The following is a 24,465-nucleotide window of genomic DNA, read 5'->3' as shown; positions in this document are numbered from 1 at the left end:
GTCCTAAATACTATCGAAGCATCAGTTCCGAAATATCGACACGAATTATTTAGAAAAAAATGGAAAAACTGGTAGACGCCAAGCTCAAGAAAGATCAGTTTGTGTTCCAGAGAGATATGGGAACCATAATCCTTAAATACCGATGGTGCAGAGATACATTCCATTCGTCGTACAAGAAAAGAGTAATAATTAATGTCGTTAAAATAAATAAAGTTTATTAATTCTTTTTATTGTTCAACTAACCCAACATATCTCAATGCTTTGTTAATCTACTGTTCAGAGCAGCCCACTGCATTATTAACTTTTAAGTAGTTCTGGCAAACTAAGAAAAGTCTGACACTGGCTAACTTATGCAAAATTATCAAAAGTCCAGAATGCTCACACTAACTCATAAAGATATTACAAGTTCAGGAAATATTCTCCGTAAAATTTGAGATTTTTCAGTGCTGAGGTGCGTGAATATACAAATCCCCAAAATACTGCTTATAAAAATTCCATACACTTTTAAGGTTGCAGTTCACTTGTTGAGATACCCGATATGCATGTCCGCTCTCTTCCAGGACTCCAAACCAACTGCTCCTGTCTGAGATGCCCACTGGCTATTCATGCATTTGATCTCTCATTGCGCCAAGTTATCGTACATTTATTTCTCATGCATCTATTAAACATATATATATATATATATATATATATATATATATATATGTGTGTGTGTGTGTGTGTTTAATAGATGCATATATATATATATATATATATATATATATATATATATATATATATATATATATATGTATCCGAATTTCGGATATGTATCCGGAATTTCCTCAGTCTAATGATCTCTTTAGTTTTTCGCTGACATGCTGCTAATTATTGATTTTATTAGTATTGTTAATGTATTGTTAATGTATACCAGCAGGGAAGGGTGTAGAAGGTCGTTACATATGCCTCATGACGACAGCGTGCAGGAGGTCGAGCGGTCAGGGTCTAAGAGTGGGCACCCAGGGCTGCCGTTAAATGACAAAACAGGAAATTAGGTACAATAAAGAGGATATATTTCAATGTACGGTGTACAAGGGGGGCGCCTAGGGTCGGAAGTTACCATATTTAGGCCAGCAGGTTGAACAATTAACTGAAATGGGCAACGGAAGGGGAAGCGGTTCATGTTAACTTACGTTGGTGGCCAGAGGTTATCCCTTCAAAAAAGACGTCTGTTCTGCTCGAGGTCTGGATTACAAGAGAGAGAGGCAACTGTGTTCCTCACCACAGAATACTCCAGCGTCCACACACGTGACCTGTATCCCAAGCACGCTTTTGGCTAAAACCAATTAGGTGAATTCGCTAGCAGTTTCAGTAGAGGTCTCAGAGTGTCTCTTGTCATCAGCTTTAACTGGACAGAACTGCCTCGGTTTTGCAAGACAGCAACTTGTGTCACGTAGGCACAGCGTAAGCTACTCTGGGAGAAAACCTGTAAAGATTTCACTGGGCTTTTGAAATAAATTTTTTAGTCAATTCCCCTAAAATATACCTTGATTGGCTGCCACCCTGTACAGTATGGTAGTTATTCCATGATACTTTTCTGGAGAAAAATTGCAAACATATTGAAGTAGATACACTTATGGATAGATACCTTAGCCTGGTTTACCATACCACTGCTACTTTTATTAATTTAGTGTTTATTTTGTGTGAAAACAACATTTCTATACCTTGGAATTCACATTCTGGCTTACAGTTCACTGTATGTTATACGTACAAAAATGCAATTAGTACGTTCTGATAAAGCTTCTGAGACACTATCCATGGGGACGTAGTTTTGTAAAAATCGTCAAAGACGTTAAACAGTTATCAGTTTTAATGCTAAATTAATTTTAGAATTTTTGATAGTAAATAAGATAAAAACTACTGGTCCGGTGGGCCCGCATTTAAACTTACATACCTGCGTTATTTTTACTTTTATTTGATGTGCTTTGTTATTTTCTAGCTGTAACAGTTCAGATGTTATTGACTGTTCAGTGAGTATTGCAGTCCTATGTCCGAGGCGTCTTGTCACAGTCCGCCCCCCCCCCCCCTCTCCCCGTCGGAGGTTCGAGTCCTCCGTCGGGAATGTGTGTGTGTGTGTGTGTGTGTGTGTGTGTGTGTGTGTGTGTGTGTGTGTCGTCCTTAGAGTAAGTTAGTTTAAGTTAGATTAAGTAGTAAATTTCCCTTATGTCCTCGATAAAGACTGCACCACCAGAACCTTTCAAAAGGGTGAGCGCGGCGGGATATTTCAGACGCCTTGTCAAATCACCATTGTACGTGCCACACTCCTGCAGTCGCAGTATGCCTCATACCACCGCTCCCGACAATCGACGAGTGTGAAATCTGTCATCAGCTCAGTTAAGTGACTCGAGCCTCGCAGCCAACTCCTGGCTAACGCTGCGGCCCTGGCGTGGATCGCCTCTGAGCCCAGCCTACTGCGGCCACCACGACCCCACAGCTGTCAGATACACTCGAAGACAAGAAAAAACAGGAAGTATCCAAATAGGCTGGAAATCGGTAGCTGTGATGTACATGTATCTGCAAACAAGTGACTACAATTTCAGAAAAATTTGGTGATTTACTAATTGAGCAAGTCAATAACGTATTAGTCTACATCTGGTCCTTATGCAAGCAGGTACTCGGTTTGGCATTGATTAACGGTGTTGCTGGATGTCCTCCAGAGGGATGATGATGATGATGATGATGACGATAATGATGATGAGGTCCCATACTCCAAGGAGCGTGGAGAGACCCACACCGCTGACTAGGCAAGGTCCTAGCGGAGGTGGTTTGCCATTGCCTTCCTCCGACCGTAATGGGGATGAATGATGATGATGATGATGTAGACAACACAACACCCAGTCATCTCGAGGCAGAGAAAATCCCTGACCCCGCCGGGAATCGAACCCAGGACCCCATGCGCGGGAAGAGAGAACGGCACCGCAAGGCCACGGGTTGCGGTCCAGAGGGGTACCATGCCCAATTCTATCCAATTGGCGCGTTAGATTGTCGAAAACCTGAGCTGCTTCGAGGCCCGTAACGTTCCAAACGTTCTCGGTTGGGGAGAGATCCGACCTTGCTGGCCAAGGTAAGATTTAGCAAGCACGAAGACAAGGAGTAGAAATCTCGCCGTATGCGGACTTGCATGAAGGGCAACAAAACAGGGTGTAGAATATCGTCGAAGTACCGCTGTGCTGTAAGGGTACCTAAAGGTACCACGAATAGCCACCACAGGGGTCCTGCTATGAAATGAAGTGGCACCCCTGCCCATCACCCTTGTCTGTCAGGCCGCATGGCGGGTGACAGTCGCATTGGTCTCCCACTGCTGTCCAGGGCGTCTCCAGACACTTCTACGCTGATCATCGGGGCTCAGTTCGAAGTGTGGACTCGTCACTCGAGACATTTATACTCCAGTCAATGACATTCTAGGCCGAAGACGTGTTTGGAGACGCCTCTGGCAGTGGTTAGCTACGAGGGTGAGTCAAATGAAAACCTCAAATTTGTAATATCAAATCGAAATTTCTCGGCGTTGTCCTGTAAGTTGGTAAGCGTGCTACAAACAGCGTGCAGAATGGCCTGTAGGTGGCAGCATAGTGCAGATGCACACACACCGTCGCAGTATGCAAGATACCCTCGCTTCTAAACTGATACTGTTATTACTCAGCTTAGCCGCGAGTCCGCAGAGGGTGGTATATGTGACGTACAGTATAACTGGTCAGCATTTCCACCAGGAATTTGCGAGTGTAATTCGGACCTTCCTTTATCCGCCTTTGTGGGTCGTGTCGTCGGATTTCCTCCTAACTGTGCGCAGTGCAGCTCTCGCAAATGTCATCCCGTGCAGATTCTTCATTGGCGCATTGGATGTCTCTGTCGGTAGAAGCTAATTATCTGGCATTGCTGTCTATCAACTTTGGGGTATCTATTTACTCGAAATTAACATTCAGAATGCCGTAATATCACTTTTATTCCTGTTGTTGTTGTGGTCTTCAGTCCTGAGACTGGTTTGATGCAGCTCTCCATGCTACTCTATCCTATGCAAGCTTCTTCACCTCCCAGTACCTACTGCACCCTCATCCTTCTGAATCTGCTTAGTGTATTCATCTCTTGGTCTCCCCCTACGATTTTTACCCTCCACGCTGCCCTCCAATACTAAATTGGTGATCCCTTGATGCCTCAAAACATGTCCTGCCAACCGATCCCTTCTTTTGGTCAAGTCGTGCCACAAACTTCTCTTCTCCCCAATCCTATTCAATACTTCCTCATTAGTTATGTGATCTACCCATCTAATCTTCAGCATTCTTCTGTAGCACCACATTTCAAAAGCATCTATTCTCTTCTTGTCCAAACTATTTATCGTCCATGTTTCACTTCCATACATGGCTACACTCCATACAAATACTTTCAGAAATGACTTCCTGACACATAAATCTATACTCGATGTTAACAAATTACTCTTCTTCAGAAACGCTTTCCTTGCCATTGCCAGTCTACATTTTATATCCTCTCTACTTCGACCATCATCAGTTATTTTGCTCCCCAAATAGCAAAACTCCTTTACTACTTTAAGTGTCTCATTTCCTAAGTTAATTCCCTCAGCATCACCCGACTTAATTCGACTACATTCCATTATCCTCGTTTTGCTTTTGTTGATGTTCATCTTACATGCTCCTTTCGAGTCACTGTCCATTCCGTTCAACTGCTCTTCCAAGTCCTTTGCTGTCTGTGATAGAATTACAATGTCATCGGCGAACCTCAAAGTTTTTATTTCTTCTCCATGGATTTTAATACCTACTCCAAATTTTTCTTTTGTTTGCTTTACTGCTTGCTCAATATACAGATTGAATAACATCGGGGAGAGGCTACAACCCTGTCTTACTCCCTTCCCAACCACTGCCTCCCTTTCATGTCCCTTGACTCTTATAACTGCCATCTGGTTTCTGTACAAATTGTAAATAGCCTTTCGCTTCCTAAATTTTACCCCTGCCACCTTTAGAATTTGAAAGAGAGTATTCCAGTTAACATTGTCAAAAGCTTTCTCTAAGTCTACAAATGCTAGAAACAAAGGTTTGCCTTTCCTTAATCTTTCTTCTAAGATAAGTCGTAAGGTCAGTATCGCCTCACGTGTTCCAGTATTTCTACGGAATCCAAACTGATCTTCCCCGAGATCGGCTTCTACTAGTTTTTCCATTCGTCTGTAAAGAATTCGTGTTAGTACTTTGCAGCTGTGGCTTATTAAACTGATTGTTCGGTAATTTTCACATCTGTCTACACCTGCTTTCTTTGGGATTGGAATTATTATATTCTTCTTGAAGTCTGAGGGTATTTCGCCTGTTTCATACATCTTGCTCACCAGATGGTAGTGTTTTGTCAGGACTGGCTCTCCCAAGGCCGTCAGTAGTTCCAATGGAATATTGTCTACACCGGGGGCCTTGTTTCGACTCAGGTCTTTCAGTGCTCTGTCAAACTCTTCACGCAGTATCGTATCTCCCATTTCATCTTCATCTACATCCTCTTCCATTTCCATAATATTGTCCTCAAGTGCATCGCCCTTGTATAGACCCTCTATATACTCCTTCCACCTTTCTGCTTTCCCTTCTTTGCTTAGAACTGGGTTTCCATCTGAGCACTTGATGTTCATACAAGTGGTTCTCTTATCTCCAAAGGTCTCTTTAATTTTCCTGCAGGCAGTATCTATCTTACCCCTAGTGAGATAAGCCTCTACATCCTTACATTTGTCCTCTAGCCATCCCTGCTTAGCCATTTTGCACTTCCCGTCGATCTCATTTTTGAGACGTTTGTATTCCTTTTTGCCTGCTTCATTTACTGCATTTTTATATTTTATCCTTTCATCAATTGAATTCAATATTTCTTCTGTTACCCAAGGATTTCTACTAGCCCTCGTCTTTTTACCTACTTGATCCTCTGCTGCCTTCACTACTTCATCCCTCAAAGCTACCCATTCTTCTTCTACTGTATTTCTTTCCCCCATTCCTGTCAATTGTTCCCTTATGCTCTCTCTTAAACTCTGTACAACCTCTGGTTCTTTCAGTTTATCCAGGTCCCATCTCCTTAAATTCCCACCTTTTTGCAGTTTCTTCAGTTTTAATCTACAGGTCATAACCAATAGATTGTGGTCAGAGTTCACATCTGCCCCTGGAAATGTCTTATAATTTAAAACCTGGTTCCTAAATCTCTGTCTTACCATTATATAATCTATCTGATACCTTTTAGTATCTCCAGGGTTCTTCCATGTATACAACCTTCTATCATGATTCTTAAACCAAGTGTTACCTATGATTAAGTTGTGCTCTGTGCAAAATTTTAACAGGTGGCTTCCTCTTTCATTTCTTAGCCCCAATCCATATTCACCTTCTACGTTTCCTTCTCTCCCTTTTCTTACACTCGAATTCCAGTCACCCATGACTATTAAATTTTCATCTCCCTTCACTATCTGAATAATCTCTTTTATTTCATCATATATTTCTTCAATTTCTTCGTCATCTGCAGAGCTAGTTGGCATATAAACTTGTACTACTGTAGTAGGTGTGGGCTTCGTATCTATCTTGGCCACAATAATGCGTTCACTATGCTGTTTGTAGTAGCTTACCCGCATTCCTATTTTCCTATTCATTATTAAACCTACTCCTGCATTACCCCAATTTGACTTTGTGTTTATAACCCCGTAGTCACCTGACTAGAAGTCTTGTTCCTCCTGCCACCGAACTTCACTAATTCCCACAATATCTAACTTTAACCTATCCATTTTCCTTTTTAAATTTTCTAACCTACCTGCCCGATTAAGAGATCTGACATTCCAGGCTCCGATCCGTAGAACGCCAGTTTTCTTTCTCCTGATAACGACATCCTCTTGAGTAGTCCCCGCCCGGAGATCCGAATGGAGGACTATTTTACCTCCGGAATATTTTACCCAAGAGGACGTCATCATCATTTAATCATACAGTAAAGCTGCATGCCCTCGGGAAAAATTACGGCCGTAGTTTCCCCTTGCTTTCAGCCGTTCGCAGTACCAGCACAGCAAGGCCGTTTTGGTTATTGTTACAAGGCCAGATCAGTCAATCATCCAGACTGTTGCCCTTGCAACTACTGAAAAGGCTGCTGCCCCTCTTCAGGAACCACACGTTTGTCTGTCCTCTCAACAGATACCCCTCCGTTGTGGTTGAACCTACGGTACGGCTATCTGTATCGCTGAGGCACGCAAGCCTCCCCACCAACGGCAAGGTCCATGGTTCATGGAGGGGGGGGGGGGACTTTTATTCCTATTAGATCAATAATGAAATACTCATGTCACAAACTACCCGTAACCGAGAACATGGCTACCATCGAACAAGACAGGAAGAGCTCTTAACGCCGACTGCCGACTTTGGCGCGCAGTCCGTATCTCTTACTAGTTTCGTCACAGTTTGTGGATTTCCGATCAAGTTCGTACTTACTAAGATATGCATTTGTTAATGAATGGGTGTGAATTTTAACGAGGCAAAATTATGATAAATAGTTTTAAACATCCAGAGGCTCCTGCTAGTATCCATGTTGTCATAAATGACTTTAATTATTAAATATAAATAGCCAAAATCGGTGACTTTGGCGCCAAGATGGCGGTACTTCCCGTCGTGTATATTTCCCAGGCTGACGCTTGTTGCTAAGGTGCAGCGCCGAGCCCCACCCCACTACGCGCGACATATGGTCGCTTCGTCACCTAGCCAGTCAGCGTGGGAAATGCTCTCCGACTCATGGCCGGCTACGGACTACAGCACTTCCTAACTATCGTGCATACATCAATAAGAGACAATAATTTATTAAAACTGGTAAAAATGTCTTCCTCATGTAAGAGGCACCTTACAAGTATCAGTATAAAGATGGCCGCCCCACTTGCCACTTGCACCAGGGAAGAACAGCGTTCTGTTATTCCGTTTTTGCGTAGTGAAGGTGTGAAACCTATTGAAATTCATCGACGAATGAAGGTACAGTACGGTGATGCATGCTTGTCACAGCAGCAAGTCTACGAATGGAGCAGGAAGTTCGCAAATTCTTCAGTGGAAGATGCTCTTCGTCCAGGTCAGGCACAACGAGTTGTGACTCCACAGTTCATTGCAGCAGTTGAAGCCATAGTTAAGGAAAACCGCCGAGTGATACTGACTGACATTGAAGCATGTTTACAGTTTAGTCATGGGTCAGCACACCATATTTTGCATGATGTGCTCCAGTTTCACAAAGTGTCTGCAAGATGGGTGCCACGGCATCTGACTCCTGAAATGACAGAACGACGTGTTGATGCTTGTGAAGAACTTCTTCGGCGCTTTGAACGAGAAGGTGATGGCTTCCTTGCAACAATCGTTACTGGGGACGAAACCTGGGTTCACTTTCACCAACCGGAAACGAAGAGAGCGAGCAAGGAATGGAGCCATTCCTCATCACCAAACCCAAAGAAGTTTCGAACAGAACCATCAGCAGGGAAGGTTATGCTGACTCTCTTTTGGGACGAAAAAGGCATCATTTTGGAGCATTACATGCCTAGAGGGACCACTGCCACCAGTGCATCGTACACAGATCTCCTAAAAAGTCATCTGCGGCCTGCAATCAAATCAAAGCGACGTGGATTGTGGTCAGCAGGTGTCCTTTTGCAACATGACAATGCAAGGCCCCACACTGCACGTACAACAGTTGCAACAATCACAGACCTGCATTTTGAGTGTCTTCCTCATCCACCATATTCACCAGACCTTTCCCCAAGTGATTTCCACGTCATTGGACCACTCAAAGACGCAGTGAGGGGAAAGAAGTTCCGTTCTGATGAAGAACACTCCACGCGGAGCATGAGTGGTTGCGCGGACTACCAAAAGAATTTTTTTCTAAACGAATTTATGCACTTTGTAAGCGGTGGAGGACTTGCATTGAGCGTGGGGGAGATTATGTTGAAAAGTGATACAGCTTTGTACCATTTCTGCACAATAAATAATATTTTTAAAAAAAATATTTAAGGTTTACATTTGACTCACGCCTCGTACAAAGTGGTGAGGCTACTGTCGTCGTAAGAAAGAAGGACAGGAGCAGAAATTACTAGCGAACCAATTAACATAGTAAACAGAAGATTTACTTAACTTGTATTTCTCCTAGCATACAAAGACTCATTACAAATAATGCAGCAAGAAATAGAGACCAGTTCAGACAGTAGCAATAAGAATGAGGCTCTCTGAACTAAAGCATGAGCAGTGACGTCAGAGCCACGACTAGCCACTGTCTGCGTAGCATCACATAGCGAAGGGGTTCCGAGTGCGAGCTTGCTGTGGGGCTGCCACTGACTGTCCCATATCGCAGTGGCAGAGGGCGACCATACTACAGAGCCACTGCAGGCATGGCTCAGTGGGCGCGCACCATTGGGTCCACCAGATCCCGTGTGACCGCTATCGGTGCCTGGCAGAAACGTGCATTTCCATTGCCAACTTTGTGACGTCTGGAGGATCGTATTCATACACGACACCACATCGGTGTTTGATATCTGCGCCACCCTTACAGATCAACAGTATGTCTGCAACATTCTACACCCCGTTTTGTTGCCCTTCTTGGTAGGCCATCCTGGACTTACATTTTAGCAAGGTAATGCCCACCCATATTCGGCGAGAGTTTCTGCTGCTTGTCATCGTACTCGCCAAAATCTGTCTTGGCCAGCCAGGTCACCAGATCTCTCCCGAATTGAGAACATTTGGAGTATTATGGGCAGGGATCTCGAACCAGCTCACGATTTTAAAAATCAAACGTGCGAATTGGACACAAGTTGGCACGATATTCCTCTGGAGAACGTCCAACAAGTCTGTCAATCCGTGCAAAGCCCTATAACTGCTTGCATAATGGCCAGAAGTGGACCAACCCGTTATTGACTTGCTCAACTTGTGAAGCTCTTTCTCCTGAATTTCTATGAAATTGTAATCATTTGTTTGCTGCACACGTACATCACTTCTAACGATTTCCATCTCATTCAAGTAATTCCTTTGTGGTGCAATTTTTTTTTTTTTTTTTTTTTTTTTTGTCTTGGAGTGTACAGCCTCCTCTCTTTTTAAAAGTTCCGCCGTTTAGCATCATCTTGCTGTTGCATCACGACAGCCTCCACTTGCTGCTCCATACACACAGCAAAAAAGTTCTGATGCAAGCAGCATCAAACGCTGTATCAACTGTGGCAACTCATATGGCACAACAACAGTTTCGTATCTAATCATCTCTTGGATATAACTGTCCAGTTTCATTAGGAAAATATTTCGATGACAACCACGCAAAGAAAACAATGTTTTCATGGATTTCTAGGTAACGCTTTAAAATTTATTCAGAATGCCGTCGCCTGCCGCTGTGGACGAGCGGTTCTCGTCGCTTCAGTCCGGAGCCCCGCTGCTGCTACGGTCGCAGGTTCGAATCCTGCCTCGGGCATGGATGTGTGTGATGTCCTTAGGTTAGTTAGGTTTAAGTAGTTCTAAGTCTAGGGGACTGATGACCTCAGATGTTACGCCACATAGTGCTTAGAGTCATTTGAACCAGAATGCCGTCATGTTTTTAGACAAAAGTAATGCTTTATCCTGTGAAACCTACAACACTCTGATAGTTTTACGCCTAAAAAAAAAAGAGGAAATAATTAACGACAAATTCTTTGAATTTATTTACTCAAATGTCCTCACCAGATTCACAATTGATGAACAAACGTCTGTCAAAATTGTTTTGATTACGTGGTACAAAAAGTTTTATCATCATCATCATCATCATCATCATCATTTAAGACTGATTATGCCTTTCAGCGTTCAGTCTGGAGCATAGCCCCCCTTATACAGTTCCTCCATGATCCCCTATTCAGTGCTAACATTGGTGCCTCTTCTGATGTTAAACCTATTACTTCAAAATCATTCTTAACCGAATCCAGGTACCTTCTCCTCGGTCTGCCCCGACTCCTCCTACCCTCTACTGCTGAATCCATGAGTCTCTTTGGTAACCTTGCTTCTCTCATGCGTGTAACATGACCCCACCATCTAAGCCTGTTCGCCCTGACTGCTACATCTATATAGTTCATTCCCAGTTTTTCTTTGAATTCCTCGTTGTGGACACCCTCCTGTCATTGTTCCCATCTACTAGTACCTGCAATCATCCTAGCTACTTTCATATCCGTAACCTCAACCTTGTTGATAAGGTAACCTGAATCCACCCAGCTTTCGCTCCCATACAACAAAGTTGGTCGAAAGATTGAACGGTGCACAGATAACTTAGTCTTGGTACTGACTTCCTTCTTACAGAAGAGAGTAGATCGTAGCTGAGCGCTCACTGCATTAGCTTTGCTACACCTCGCTTCCAGTTCTTTCACTATGTTGCCATCCTGTGAGAATATGCATCCTAAGTACTTGAAACATTCCACCTGTTCTAACTTTGTTCCTCCTATTTGGCACTCAATCCGTTTATATTTCTTTCCCACTGACATTACTTTCGTTTTGGAGATGCTAATCTTCATACCATAGTCCTTACATTTCTGATCTAGCTCTGAAATATTATATTTTGATTTAAGTTCAGTCTTGATCACTCATGTATGTTTTAATGATATAGGTAACCGGTTTCGGTTCTTTCTACAGAACCATCGTCAGACCCATGGCTCCCGTAGGATGGTAGGCGGATCTCTCCTCGCAGTCAACTGATCAGTTGACTGCGTAGCAGCGAGGAGAGCTCCGCCTACCATCCTAAGGGAGCCATGGGTCTGATGATGGTTCTGTAGAAAGAACCGAAACCGGTTACCTATATCATTAAAACATACATGAGTGATCAAGACTGAACTTAAATCAAAATATAACAATTAATTGATCACTGCTTTCCAAAAATATTTACCAAAATCTGAAATATTACTTTGCAAACTTTCAATCGAATCTGCCATCACAACTAAGTCATCCGCATATGCAAGACTGCTTATTTTGTGTTCACATATCTTAATCTCACCCAGCCAGTCTATTGTTTTCAACATATGATCCATAAATAATATGAACAACAGTGGAGACAGGTTGCAGCCTTGTCTTACCCCTGAAACTACTCTGAACCATGAACTCAATTTACCGTCAACTCTAACTGCTGCCTGACTATCCATGTAAAGACCTTTAATTGCTTGCAAAAGTTTGCCTCCTATACCATAATCTTGTAGAACAGACAATAACTTCCTCCTAGGAACCCGGTCATATGCCTTTTCTAGATCTATAAAGCATAGATACAATTCCCTGTTCCACTCATAACACTTCTCCATTATTTGCCGTAAGCTAAAGATCTGGTCGTGACAACCTCTAAGAGGCCTAAACCCACACTGATTTTCATCCAATTGGTCCTCAACTAATACTCGCACTTTCCTTTCAACAATACCTGAGAAGATTTTACCCACAACGCTGATTAAAGAGATACCTCTGTAGTTGTTACAATCTTTTCTGTTTCCATGTTTAAAGATTGGTGTGATTACTGCTTTTGTCCAGTCTGATGGAACCTGTCCCGACTCCCAGGCCATTTCAATTATCCTGTGTAGCCATTTAAGACCTGACATTCCACTGTATTTGATGAGTTCCGACTTAATTTCATCCACCCCAGCCGCTTTATTGCACTGCAATCTAATGACCATTTTTTCCACTTCCTCAAATGTGATCCTATTTCCATCATCATTCCTATCCCATTCTACCTCGAAATCTGAAACATTACTGATCGCATTTTCACCTACATTGAGCAACTCTTCAAAATATTCCCTCCATCTGCCCAAGGCATCCACAGGATTCACCAGCAGTTTTCCTGACCTGTCCAAAATACTTGTCATTTCCTTCTTACCTCCCTTTCGAAGACTGCTAATTACACTCCAGAATGGTTTTCCAGCAGCTTGACCCGTAGTCTCCAACCTGTTTCCAAAGTCTTCCCACGATTTCTTCTTCGATGCTGCAATTATCTGTTTGGCTTTGTTTCTTTCTTCAACATAACTTTATCTGTCTACCTGGGTTCTGGTATGTAGCCATTTTTGATACGCCTTCTTTTTTCTTTTACAGGCTGCCTTGACTGTATCATTCCACCAAGCTGTTTGCTTCATCCTACTTTTACACACTACTGTTCCAAGACATTCTTTAGCCACTTCTAGTACTGTGTCCCTGTACCTTGTCCATTCCTTTTCCAATGACTGTAATTGACTACATTCAACTAACTGGTACCTTTCTGAGATCGCTGTTATGTACTTGTGCCTGATTTCCTTATCCTGAAGTTTCTCCACTCTTATCCTCCTACATATGGACCTGACCTCCTGCACTTTCGGCCTCACAATCCCAATTTCACTGCAGATTAAATAATGATCAGTGTCATCAAAGAATCCCCTGAATACACGTGTGTCCCTCACAGCCTTCCTGAATTCCTGATCTGTTATTATATAGTCAATGACAGATCTGATTCCCCTGCCTTCCCAAGTATACCGGTGAATGTTCTTATGTTTAAAAAAGGAGTTTGTGATTACTAAGCCCATACTGGCACAAAAATCCAAGAGTTGTTTCCCGTTCTTGTTGGCCTCCATATCCTCTCCAAATTTACCCATAACCTTTTCATACCCTTCTGTTCGATTTCCAATCCTGGCGTTAAAATCACCCATGAGCAGAACACTGTCCTTTTCCTTTACTCTAACAACTACATCACTGAGTGCCTCATAAAAACTATCCATCTTATCTTGATCTGTCCCTTCACAATGCGAATATACTGACACAATCCTAATTTTCTTGCTAGACACTGTCAAATCTATCCACATCAGTCGTTCGTTTACATACCTTATTGCAACTACGCTGGGTTCCATTTCTTTCCTGATGTAAAGCCCTACACCCCATTGTGCTATTCCTGCTTTGACTCCTGACAGGTAGACCTTGTATTCTCCCACTTCCTCTTCTTTATCACCCCTTACCCGAATGTCACTAACAGCTAAAACGTCCAGCCCCATCTTACTTGCAGCCTCTGCCAGCTCTACCTTCTTCCCAGAGTAGCCCCCACTGATATTAATATCTCCCCATCTCATTACCATTTGTTTGCCAAGTCGTATCTTAGGAGTCCCTGGTTTGTCAGTTAGAGGTGGGACTCCGTCACCTCCAAAGGTCCGAGGCATTTTGCTCTGATTATTGCCAGCATCATATTTAAAGTACCAGGGAAGCAGGTTGCTAGCCTTACTTGCCCCGAGTCCCATTGGGTTTTACCCTTAACGGCTGAGGGACTAACCGGTGGATTTGGTAGTCTTTGCCGTATGAGCACAAAGGTGACCACGACTCAGAATATGTCCGAGATGCCCAGCCTTATTCCAAAGTAACTGGTATCCCGACTGTCGGAACCACTTACGTGGCCACTCATACGTTGCCCGTGGTTCATGAACTAGGACATGATTACAGGAACCCATACCATGAACCACAAAAAGTTTCAGGAAAATAAAAATTTGGCAGTAATGTGAATATTTGCTTTGGAAAATACATTTAGGTATACAAGGATGTGACTGTGTGTTGAGAAAAATTGCCACTCACCAAACTCAGATATGGACGAACGTTATAATGAGTTCTGCAGTATTAAGGAAATTGCAAATAAAACTATTGAGAAGCATAAACAAGCACCAGTATGAAATGAAAAAAATCTCCCTATAAAACTTGGCATGAACTGTATCAGAATTCAGAACTCTAGTATACTTGTTAAAGAACTTATTAAAGATTTTCCAGTTTATTGTGTCCGTTCCATGTTCTAACGCCATTGCTGAGAGGGAATTTTCCCTTTTTGGAAACGCCTTGACTGATTCAAGAAACAAATTTGGTGTTGAACACTTTAAGGTGGAACTGCAAGTAAAAATTTACTTCCTGTAGAATTACAAAGGTTTTTTAATTGCGTGTTTAAGAATAAAAAATTGCTCAAATGTGTCAAGTCCCAAAACAAGTACTCCTTTAAAAAAAATTATTGACTGAGCAAAATGTTTTATTTAACGATTTGTGTTAAAAAAATTTTGTGATGATTACTTTGTAATAGCGAAGAGTTTATTTTGTTAATTTTGTTTCAGATTTTAAATACTACTGGTCAAAAATGATTACAGTTGTTTTTCTCTCGTTTCTGTACATTTCGAGGCAGGTCCCGTTTTTTTCTCAAGTCCCGCGCATAAATTTGTGGTTTTCCACTTATCTGTGACAACAGCTAGCAACCCTGCGCAGGGCGGTCGAGTTTAATGTCATTGCAAATCCCTTTTCGAGACGAAGAATTTTCATTACAACCTTTTTTTCATCCGGGCTATAGAGTCCCAGATATCTCCTGAAAGTATTTTAGCCACCCCACCCTGTATTGGTGTATGTACATTCAGCGGCATTTGTGGATACTGTCTGCGAAATATGTTGCGAATAGAGTTAGGAGCAAAGACGTAATAAATTTTTTACGCATCTCGGTGTTTATGGCGTTATATCTCATGAATTACGTGTCTTGCGAGGTATAATTACTGTAGATACATCCAGCAGCATATGTGGATACTGTCTGCGAAACTAATTGTGAATGCAGTTAGTAACACAGAAATAATAATGAGTTTTTCACGCATAATGAGTTTTTCACGTTTCTCATTTTTTACCACGTCCTGTCTCCCGAACTATGATAGAAAGATCGTTCTTACCCCCCCCCCCTCCCACCCCACACACACAGCGATTTTTGCATAACAATATGGGATATGTGCGCCAAGTTTGGCACACCCACAAATATCCATATTTATAATACCATGTATGGATTTGGGTGTCTGTACAAATAAGCATAAACAATAAACAGAAACATAGTAAGCCAATGCCTCGAGCATCGAGTTTTTCTGTGTGTATGCACATGAACAACATGTGTAACATAATAAAATAAATTCAAATTTACGTGACCATAATAACACAATCAGTCCTTAAACTACTTCCGTTCTTTTTAATTTGTATCTGATCAAACATGCTACATTTTATCGACACACTTTCATCATATCTTTGAAAACGCAAGAACAATTCCGCAATACCTTTCGCTGTTTTCTTTGGTACCTCTCGAGCTTGTTACATGTTTTAGCTGCTTTTCAGGATATTCTTTCGCTCTAACGACAGTAAAATCAGACATACGACAAGTAAAAAACCCCTACTATCCAAAACATCTACAGCAAGAATGCAGGAGTCGAGGAATCCATTTTGAAGCACACTACATGTTTCTCAGAGAAATTAATTATCCACTGTTAATGGTTGAACACTAAAGACGAACCAAAAATGTTGCTGCCTCCCGAGCATTAAATAGCGCACCAGCTCTATCGATGTACCTACAATGTACACTGAATACGAGCTAGCTGATGGGTGTCATGAATACGAGCTAGCTGATGGGTGTCAGAGTCAATCTTTTCGAGGTTAGTTCCTTTTCAGCCTAGAGATAGACAGTTATAAGTACTCCCCGAGCAAGGACCCACATAAATGTGACGATTAAACAAGTACCAAACACAGCAAGAGTTACTTACTCGCCGACAACGTCAACTGGCGGCACCAGTTCTTGGGTGGTCACGGATGTCGAATTCTCAGACGGCAAGGTGACGAGCTTAAGATATTCTCTAGGCTTTGTCCTGCCGACCTGAAACATCAAGACATACATGGAGAATTCTTAGAAAAGATCGTAGGGCGTGTATGCCTACTGACATATGGGTGCTGCGACAGTTAATCACTGGTATCACAGATAACAGCGTCAAATTTAAATGTGCATTATCCGCGTTCAATACTGTGTCGGTTACTGCTATCAAAATTATTACAAACGCAGAAGTTATTAACTGCCTCGCAGGTGCTTAGACCGAATACCCAAAACTTGCTACTAACCTCCAGATAATCAACTCAGCTCTGTGCCCCCAAACTCGCAATACAGTGTTTTGAAAGGGCGATAAACTGCCAATGACTTGATACACAAGATTTTGGGGCTGCAGTCGCAGAAACTCCATTTCTATAAATGACGTTTACGCCGTATATTTTACGGCTTCAATTGTCCATGTTGCCTCCTGTAAAGGAGGTTGTTAGCAGCTATCTGCAAAGTCAATTTTATAAAAACATAACCCACCTGCCAGTAACATTAATTTAGTCACTCAATGATGTATGTGTCCTTTGGAGTTCGTACGTTAATCACACTTTTGGTTTTTCTACAAACGGATAACTGTCAATTTCCTTACGACTGCTACAACTGCCTCCTGGTCACTCAAAGAAAGGAGTCCAGAGGGCAGAGGACTTGGAAGAGCAGTTAAATGGAATGGGTAGTGTTTTGAAAAAAGGTTATAAGATGCAAATCAACAAAAATAAAACAGGGGGTAATAGAATATACTCGAATTAAATCAGGCAATGCTGAGAGAATTAGGTTAGGAAATGAAACACTAGAGATAGTAGATGAGTGTTGCTATTTGGGCAGCAAAATAATTGACGATGACTGAAGTCGAGAAGAGAAATTTGTCAACAACGAATATAAATTTAAAAGTTAAAAAGTCTGAAAGTATTTGGAGTATAGTGTCGTACAGAAACGAAACGTGGACGATAAACAGTTGTGATAAGAAGAGAATAGAGGCTTCTAAAATGTGGCATTACAGAGCAATGCTGAAGATTAGATGAGTAAGAACTAATTAAGAGGTACTGAACCGAAATGGAAGGAAAGATATTTATGGCAGTGCCTGACTAAGGGAAGTAGTCAGTTGAAAGGACCCATCCTGATGGATCGAGGAATCGTCAGTTGGCTAACGCAGGAAAGCGTCGAGGATAAGAACTGTAGAGCAGACAACCAAGGCTTTAATATAGTATGTTGTTGTTATTGTGGTCTTCAGTCCTGAGACGGGTTTGATGCAGCTCTCCATGCTACCCTATCCTGTGCAAGCTTCTTCATCTCCCAGTACTTACTGCAACCCACATCCTTCTGAATCTGCTTAGTGTATTCATCTCTTGGTCTCCCTCTACGATTTTTACCCTCCACGCTGCCCTCCAATGCTAACTTTGTGATCCCTTGATGCCTCAGAACATGTCCTACTAACCGGTCCCTTCTTTTTGTCAAGTTGTGCCACATACTTCTCTTTTCCCCAATTCTATTCAATACTTCATCATTAGTTATGTGATCTACCCATCTAATCTTCAGCATTCTTCTGTAGCACCACATTTCGAAAGCTTCTATTCTCTTCTAGTCCAAACTATTTATCGTCCATGTTTCACTTCCATACATGGCTACACTCCATACATATACTTTCAGAAACGCCTTCCTGACACTTAAATCTATACTCGATGTTAACAAATTTCTCTTCTTCAGAAACGATTTCCTAGCCATTGCCAGTCTACATTTTATATCCTCTCTACTTCGACCATCATCAATTATTTTGCTCCCAAAATAGCAAAACTCCTTTACTACTTTAAGTGTCTCATTTCCTAAGCTAATTCCCTCAGCATCACCCGACTTAATTCAACTACATTCCATTATCCTCGTTCTGTTTTTGTTGATGTTCATCTTACATGCTCCTTTCGAGTCACTGTCCATTCCGTTCAACTGCTCTTCCAAGTCCTTTGCTGTCTCTGATAGAATTACAATGTCATCGGCGAACTTCAAAGTTTTTATTTCTTCTCCATGGATTTTAATACCTACTCCGAATTTTTCTTTTGTTTCCTTTACTGCTTGCTCAATATACAGATTGAATAACATCGGGGAGAGGCTACAACCCTGTCTCACTCCCTTCCCAACCACTGCTTCCCTTTCATGCTCCTGGACTCTTATATCTGCCATCTGGTTTCTGTACAAATTGTAAATAGCCTTTCGCTCCACGTATTTTACCCCTGCCACCAACAGAATTTGAAAGAGAGTATTCCAGTCAACATTGTCAAAAGCTTTCTCTAAGTCTACAAATGCTAGAAACGTAGGTTTGCCTTTCCTTAATATTTCTTCTAAGATAAGTCGTAAGGTCAGTATTGCCTTACGTGTTCCAATATTTCTACGGAATCCAAACTGATCTTCCCCGAGGTCGGCTTCTACCAGTTTTTCCATTCGTTTGTAAAGAATTCGCGTTAGTATTTTGCAGCTGTGACTTATTAAACTGATAGTTCGGTAATGTTCACATCTGTCTACACCTGCTTTATTTGGGATTGGAATTATTATATTCTTCTTGAATTCTGAGTGTATTTCGCCTGTTTCATACATCTTGCTCACCAGATGATAGAGTTTTGTCAGGACTGGCTCTCCCAAGGCCATCAGTAGTTCTAATGGAATGTTGTCTACTCCCGGGGTCTTGTTTCGACTCAGGTCTTTCAGTGCTCTGTCAAACTCTTCACGCAGTATCGTATCTCCATTTCATCTTCATCTACATCCTCTTCCATTTCCATAATATTGTCCTCAAGTACATCGCCCTTGTATAGACCCTCTATATACTCCTTCCACCTTTCTGCTTTTCCTTCTTTGCTTAGAACTGGGTTTCCATCTGAGCTCTTGATATTCATACAAGTGGCTCTCTTTTCTCCAAAGGTCTCTTTAATTTTCCTGCAGGCAGTATCTATCTTACCCCTAGTGAGATAAGCCTCTACATCCTTACATTTGTCCTCTAGCCATTTTGCACTTCCTGTCGATCTCGTTTTTGAGACGTCTGTATTCCTTTTTGCCTGCTTCGTTTACTGCATTTTTATATTTTCTCCTTTCATCAATTAAATTCAATATTTCTTCTGTTACCCAAGGAGTTCTACTAGCCCTCGTCTTTTTACCTACTTGATCCTCTGCTGCCTTCACTACTTCATCCCTCAGAGCTACCCATTCTTCTTCTACTGTACTTCTTTCCCCCATTCCTGTCAATTGTTCCCTTATGCTCTCCCTGAAACTCTGTACAACCTCTGGTTCTTTCAGTTTATCCAGGTCCCATCTTCTTAAATTCCCACCTTTTCGCAGTTTCTTCTAATGTAGTAGCCAGGTTCAGATGGCTGCACCTTGCACTACTGAAGCGTGCAGAGATGCATTAAACCAGTCTTCGGGCGAGAATGATAGATAGGTCCAGTTCTACTTTACGTGGTTCTTTGAGAATGATTGTTCCTTGTCAAGTTCAAGACAATTTAGGGGCGGCGTTGGTCTGGGAGTAATACGTAGTTGGAACTCAACTGCGCATAAAAGCCTAGGCTTCAAAAGTAGTGCAGTTTGTTCGCAAATATTCTTTTTTTGCACGAATTACAACATTATTTTAACATCATTTGGAGACTACTGTGACTGATAAAATACACTGGCTGGCAAAAACACGGAAGACTCCGGCAAGGTGAGGAGGAAAGGAAATTAATTTTCAAGGACTTGAAGTTATTGAAGTGATTACAAAATCGAATAAAATTTAAAAAGACCTTGGCAGTATGAGCCCACCTGTTAGTATGATTTTGCACTCCCTGAGGCGTGGACGCATGTACTGATCCGATTGGGAAGTCTGTCAAGAAACCGTTGTACGAGTATCTTCTCCTGAGGCAAGGCCATTAACTTATTTCTGATACCCTGATACCGCCACTGGAACGGAGTTGACATCCAAACTGGGAGAGAGATCTGAAGATCTTGTTGACCACGAGGAGTACGTCAACATCGCGAAGACAGTCAACCACCATCTACGTGCGTCTTCATATAGGACAGACTTCTTTGCATATGTCTTTGAGCATCAAAAGACATCTACAGAAAAAGTGAACAAAAGACAAATAGCAAGAAGTGTGAAGACTTTCTTCTCCTCTACAGGATGTTTCGGAAGTGATGGTCAATAATTCACAGATGGAAAGCACAAGCCAAAAGCAGCTAAAAAGCTTCAATAAGCATGGGTCCACAAATCAACCGTTGTCGCGATACAACACATTTTCTGTTGCGGTTAATCAGTGTCAAGTAAAACTGGCATCCATAAATGTTAAAGTAGGTGTTCGAAATGTTATCCATGTATCTGAATGTCTCTGAAATAAGTTGCGAATCCTCTCAGGCAGTCCTGGGGAAATCTGTAAATGCTGGAAGGCTGCTTCAGTTCGCAACTATAATTCCTCAAGAGACTTGACCTCGGTAACGTAGACCAGGCTTTTGACATGACCCCACACACAGAAATCTATGGGATTTAATTCCGGAGACCTTGGAAGACATGGCATAGGCCCTCCTCTACCTATCGAGTGTTGACCATACGTCAGAACTAGAAGGCACTCGTAAATGAAAATGTGCTGTAGCGTCATCATGCATGTACCACATGTTCAGGAGATGGTTCAGTGGGATTTCATCATGTACATCTGGAAGCACAGTCTGCAGAAACCACATGTACTGCTGTCCGGTTAGTCTCTGTGGTAGGAAGTGTGATCGAATTATGCCTAATGGCGTGATGTGTGTGTTGCATTAAGATTGACATCGACCGAAATGTCGCAGTTACGGTAGATAAAAATACCGTTACGGGTAAATCCAGCCTCATCTGTGAACAGAATACTGCTTACAAACAGGGGATTCATTCAGGGTATACTGTTGTTGCGCCCATTGACATAAATTCTCACTAGGAGTTAAGTCTGCATTGTTGAGGGCTTGCACTCGCTGGAGATGATATGGATAGAGTATTTGTCGATATAAAATCCGCCACACGCTGCTATGACTCAGGACACGCTCTTGGCTACCAACCGTCCCTGTTGAAGTGCTCGGACATTAGTGTGCAATGCGTAACACACTTTCCTCAACATCGGGTTTATGGAACTCGGTCGACCTTCTCGTACATGGTGCACGAAACTCTCGATTTCTCTAAGGTAAAGATGTAACCGGCTAAATGTACTTCTGTCGGACTGCCTGCGGCGAGAAGAATGTTCTTCATACAATCGTGCAGCCTCAAGGGCACTGCCATGGGCTTTGCCATACCTGAAGTGCATGTCAGCGTACTCTTCACTGGTGTAACCTCTGTCCATGGTGCGCCGGCCAGTGTGGCCGAGCGTTTCTAGGCGCTTCAGTATGGAACCGCACGACCGCTACGGTCGCAGGTTCGAATTCTGCCTCGGGTATGGATGTGTGTGATGTCCTTAGGTTAGTTAGGTTTAAGTAGTTCTAAGTTCTAGGGGACTGATGACCTCAGATGTTAAGTCCCATAGTGCTCAGAGCCATTTGAACCATTTTAATTTGGAAGTAGTTGCGCATGTGTAAACAAACAGATAGTCGATCCCAAGCCTTGAGACACCAACGTAAATACCGCGGTATCCAGGGGCGTTTACAGTTGGTTCCCAACTCGAATTAATGCGATACCCCGGCAACGATTGATCTGCGGACCCATGTTTACTGGAGCTTTTTAGCTTCCTTTGAGCTGCTTTTTCCATGAGCGAATTATTGACCATCACTTCTGAAACACACTGTGTAGCGAAAGTAAAATTATCTATTTAGAAGAAAACTCTGAAGCGAAATTATCTGGGCAGTTAATATACACTGCATAACAAGTAAAGTGAAGCAGCCAGAAGACTCCGTCAGATGTCAGTGTAACTTCGTGCGTATGTACACCATTGAGAAGTATGTAAGTGATTACAGAGCAGCATTTCTCTGTGACGAGTGGAGTGGCCAGTGTAACGGATTAGTGCTGCTCGCGTTCAGTGTTGTTACAGTGCACGGTGGCGTCTATAAGTGGCGTGAACAACGTCAGATGTAGAGTGGACACTGTGAAAGGATGCGGAAGTGTCGCATAATCGTGGGAGACGGCGTTATCAGCACCTGACAGAGTCTGCTCTCCCTTTGGCCAGCTGGTCGAATCGAGCGGTATACAGAATTGTGGGTTATTCCGATGAGACAGTGGTCCAGTGTTGGACTGCATGGGACGTGAAGGCAGACATACTCATGGTCAGGGTTCAAAGCGATCACGTCTGAACAGCACAATGACGGGTCGCCATATTGTGTAGCAAGCATGTGGAAACCCCTTAACATCTGCGTCTGCCATCGGAAAACAAGTAATAGCCGGCCACTGTGGCCGAGCGGTTCTAGGTGCTTCAGTCCGGAACCGCGCTGCTGCTATGGTCGCAGGTTCAAATCCTGCCTCGGTCATGGATGTGTGTGATGTCCTTAGGTTAGTTAGGTTTAGATAATTCTGAGTCTAGGGGACTGATGACTTCAGATGTTAAGTCCCATAGTGCTTAGAGCCATTTTTTGACAAGTAATAGACACCTTGCAACATGCTATGTGATGCCGCATCACTGTTCGGATTCTAGCAACAAAAGGACTAGGGAATTACCGACGCCTTTGTAGTGTGCCGTTACACTGTAACACAGCCGGCTGTGTTTGGAATGATGCCGCGACTGGCAAGCACGGACTGGTGGCGAATGGCGGCGCGTTGTGCTCGGTGACGAATCGCAGCTCTGCACTACTCCAGATTTGGTGAGTTGATAAGATATCGATAAATTGATGTGTCTTCATAATATCGATATCTGTTGGCAAATTGGTTATCGGCAACTCATCGATGTATCGATATCCCAATGGCTATACCGTGTGCCGATATTCTTATTTTATACTATATATTTTAGCAATTTTCGGTAAACATTGGAAATTGTTCTCTTGAAATTGTAGTAGAACATAATTTTACTTCCACTGTGTGAAGGAGTCTTACTACTTTTTCAGCTTTCATCACGTCCAGTCCTTCTCTTTGAGTGCGTGAAGCAAGTATAGGTGGCACAAAAAAGTTGCCCAATTGCTCTGGGGAATGGCGAAGTGACTGGAATAAAAAAATTAACGCAACTAGTGCGCCATTCCTTCACATCAGAATTCTTCAAAAACAATAGCTGAAAATGATGAACAATAATCTAAATGACAAGATTGGTCTTTGCGGTGGGCAGAGACGTGTGAGAGAAATGCTGACGCAATCGGCGCTACCGACAGACACTGCAACGTTCAACTTCACCACGCAGTTTCGACACTACACCTGCTAGGTCGCTGGCATTTGCAGAAACGAAAAAAAAAAAAAAAAAAAAAAATACAGGGAAGTCGACATGGAGTGTGTTGTGGCGTAGCAAGACAGCCACGCCAATCGGAAATAGCCGAAATGCACGCGTTACACACGCCGACTGGCGTGAAGTCTGGAACAGGATACTTAATGAATGCTATAAAGAAAAGTACGTAACTGCTGAAATACTTAACTTTACTCCATCATTTGTATACAGCATTCTTGATGATACAAGTGAGACTGTCTATAGAAATGGTTAATGGCGCATTGCTAGGTCGTAGCCATGGACTTAGCTGAAGGCTATTCTAACTACACTCCTGGAAATTGAAATAAGAACACCGTGAATTCATTGTCCCAGGAAGGGGAAACTTTATTGACACATTCCTGGGGTCAGATACATCACATGATCACACTGACAGAACCACGGGCACATAGACACAGGCAACAGAGCATGCACAATGTCGGCACTAGTACAGTGTATATCCACCTTTCGCAGCAATGCAGGCTGCTATTCTCCCATGGAG

At 42.5% G+C, this 24,465-nt stretch overlaps 1 protein-coding gene across 1 annotated transcript in view; it reads right to left on the bottom strand.

The window, feature by feature from the left end:
- Positions 1-24,465, bottom strand: part of LOC126190822 (venom dipeptidyl peptidase 4-like) — a 382,023-nt gene that overhangs the window by 152,528 nt on the left and 205,030 nt on the right. Inside the window, exon 8 of the mRNA XM_049931391.1 lies at positions 16,523-16,632. Coding sequence (XP_049787348.1) covers positions 16,523-16,632 — 110 coding nt within the window. The remainder of the gene's footprint in view (positions 1-16,522; positions 16,633-24,465) is intronic.

The sequence above is a fragment of the Schistocerca cancellata genome, chromosome 6 (genome assembly GCF_023864275.1).
Source record: "Schistocerca cancellata isolate TAMUIC-IGC-003103 chromosome 6, iqSchCanc2.1, whole genome shotgun sequence".
Lineage (NCBI taxonomy): Eukaryota > Metazoa > Arthropoda > Insecta > Orthoptera > Acrididae > Schistocerca > Schistocerca cancellata.
The sequence above is the reverse complement of the archived record's forward strand: the minus strand, read 5'-3'. Positions and strand labels throughout refer to the sequence as shown.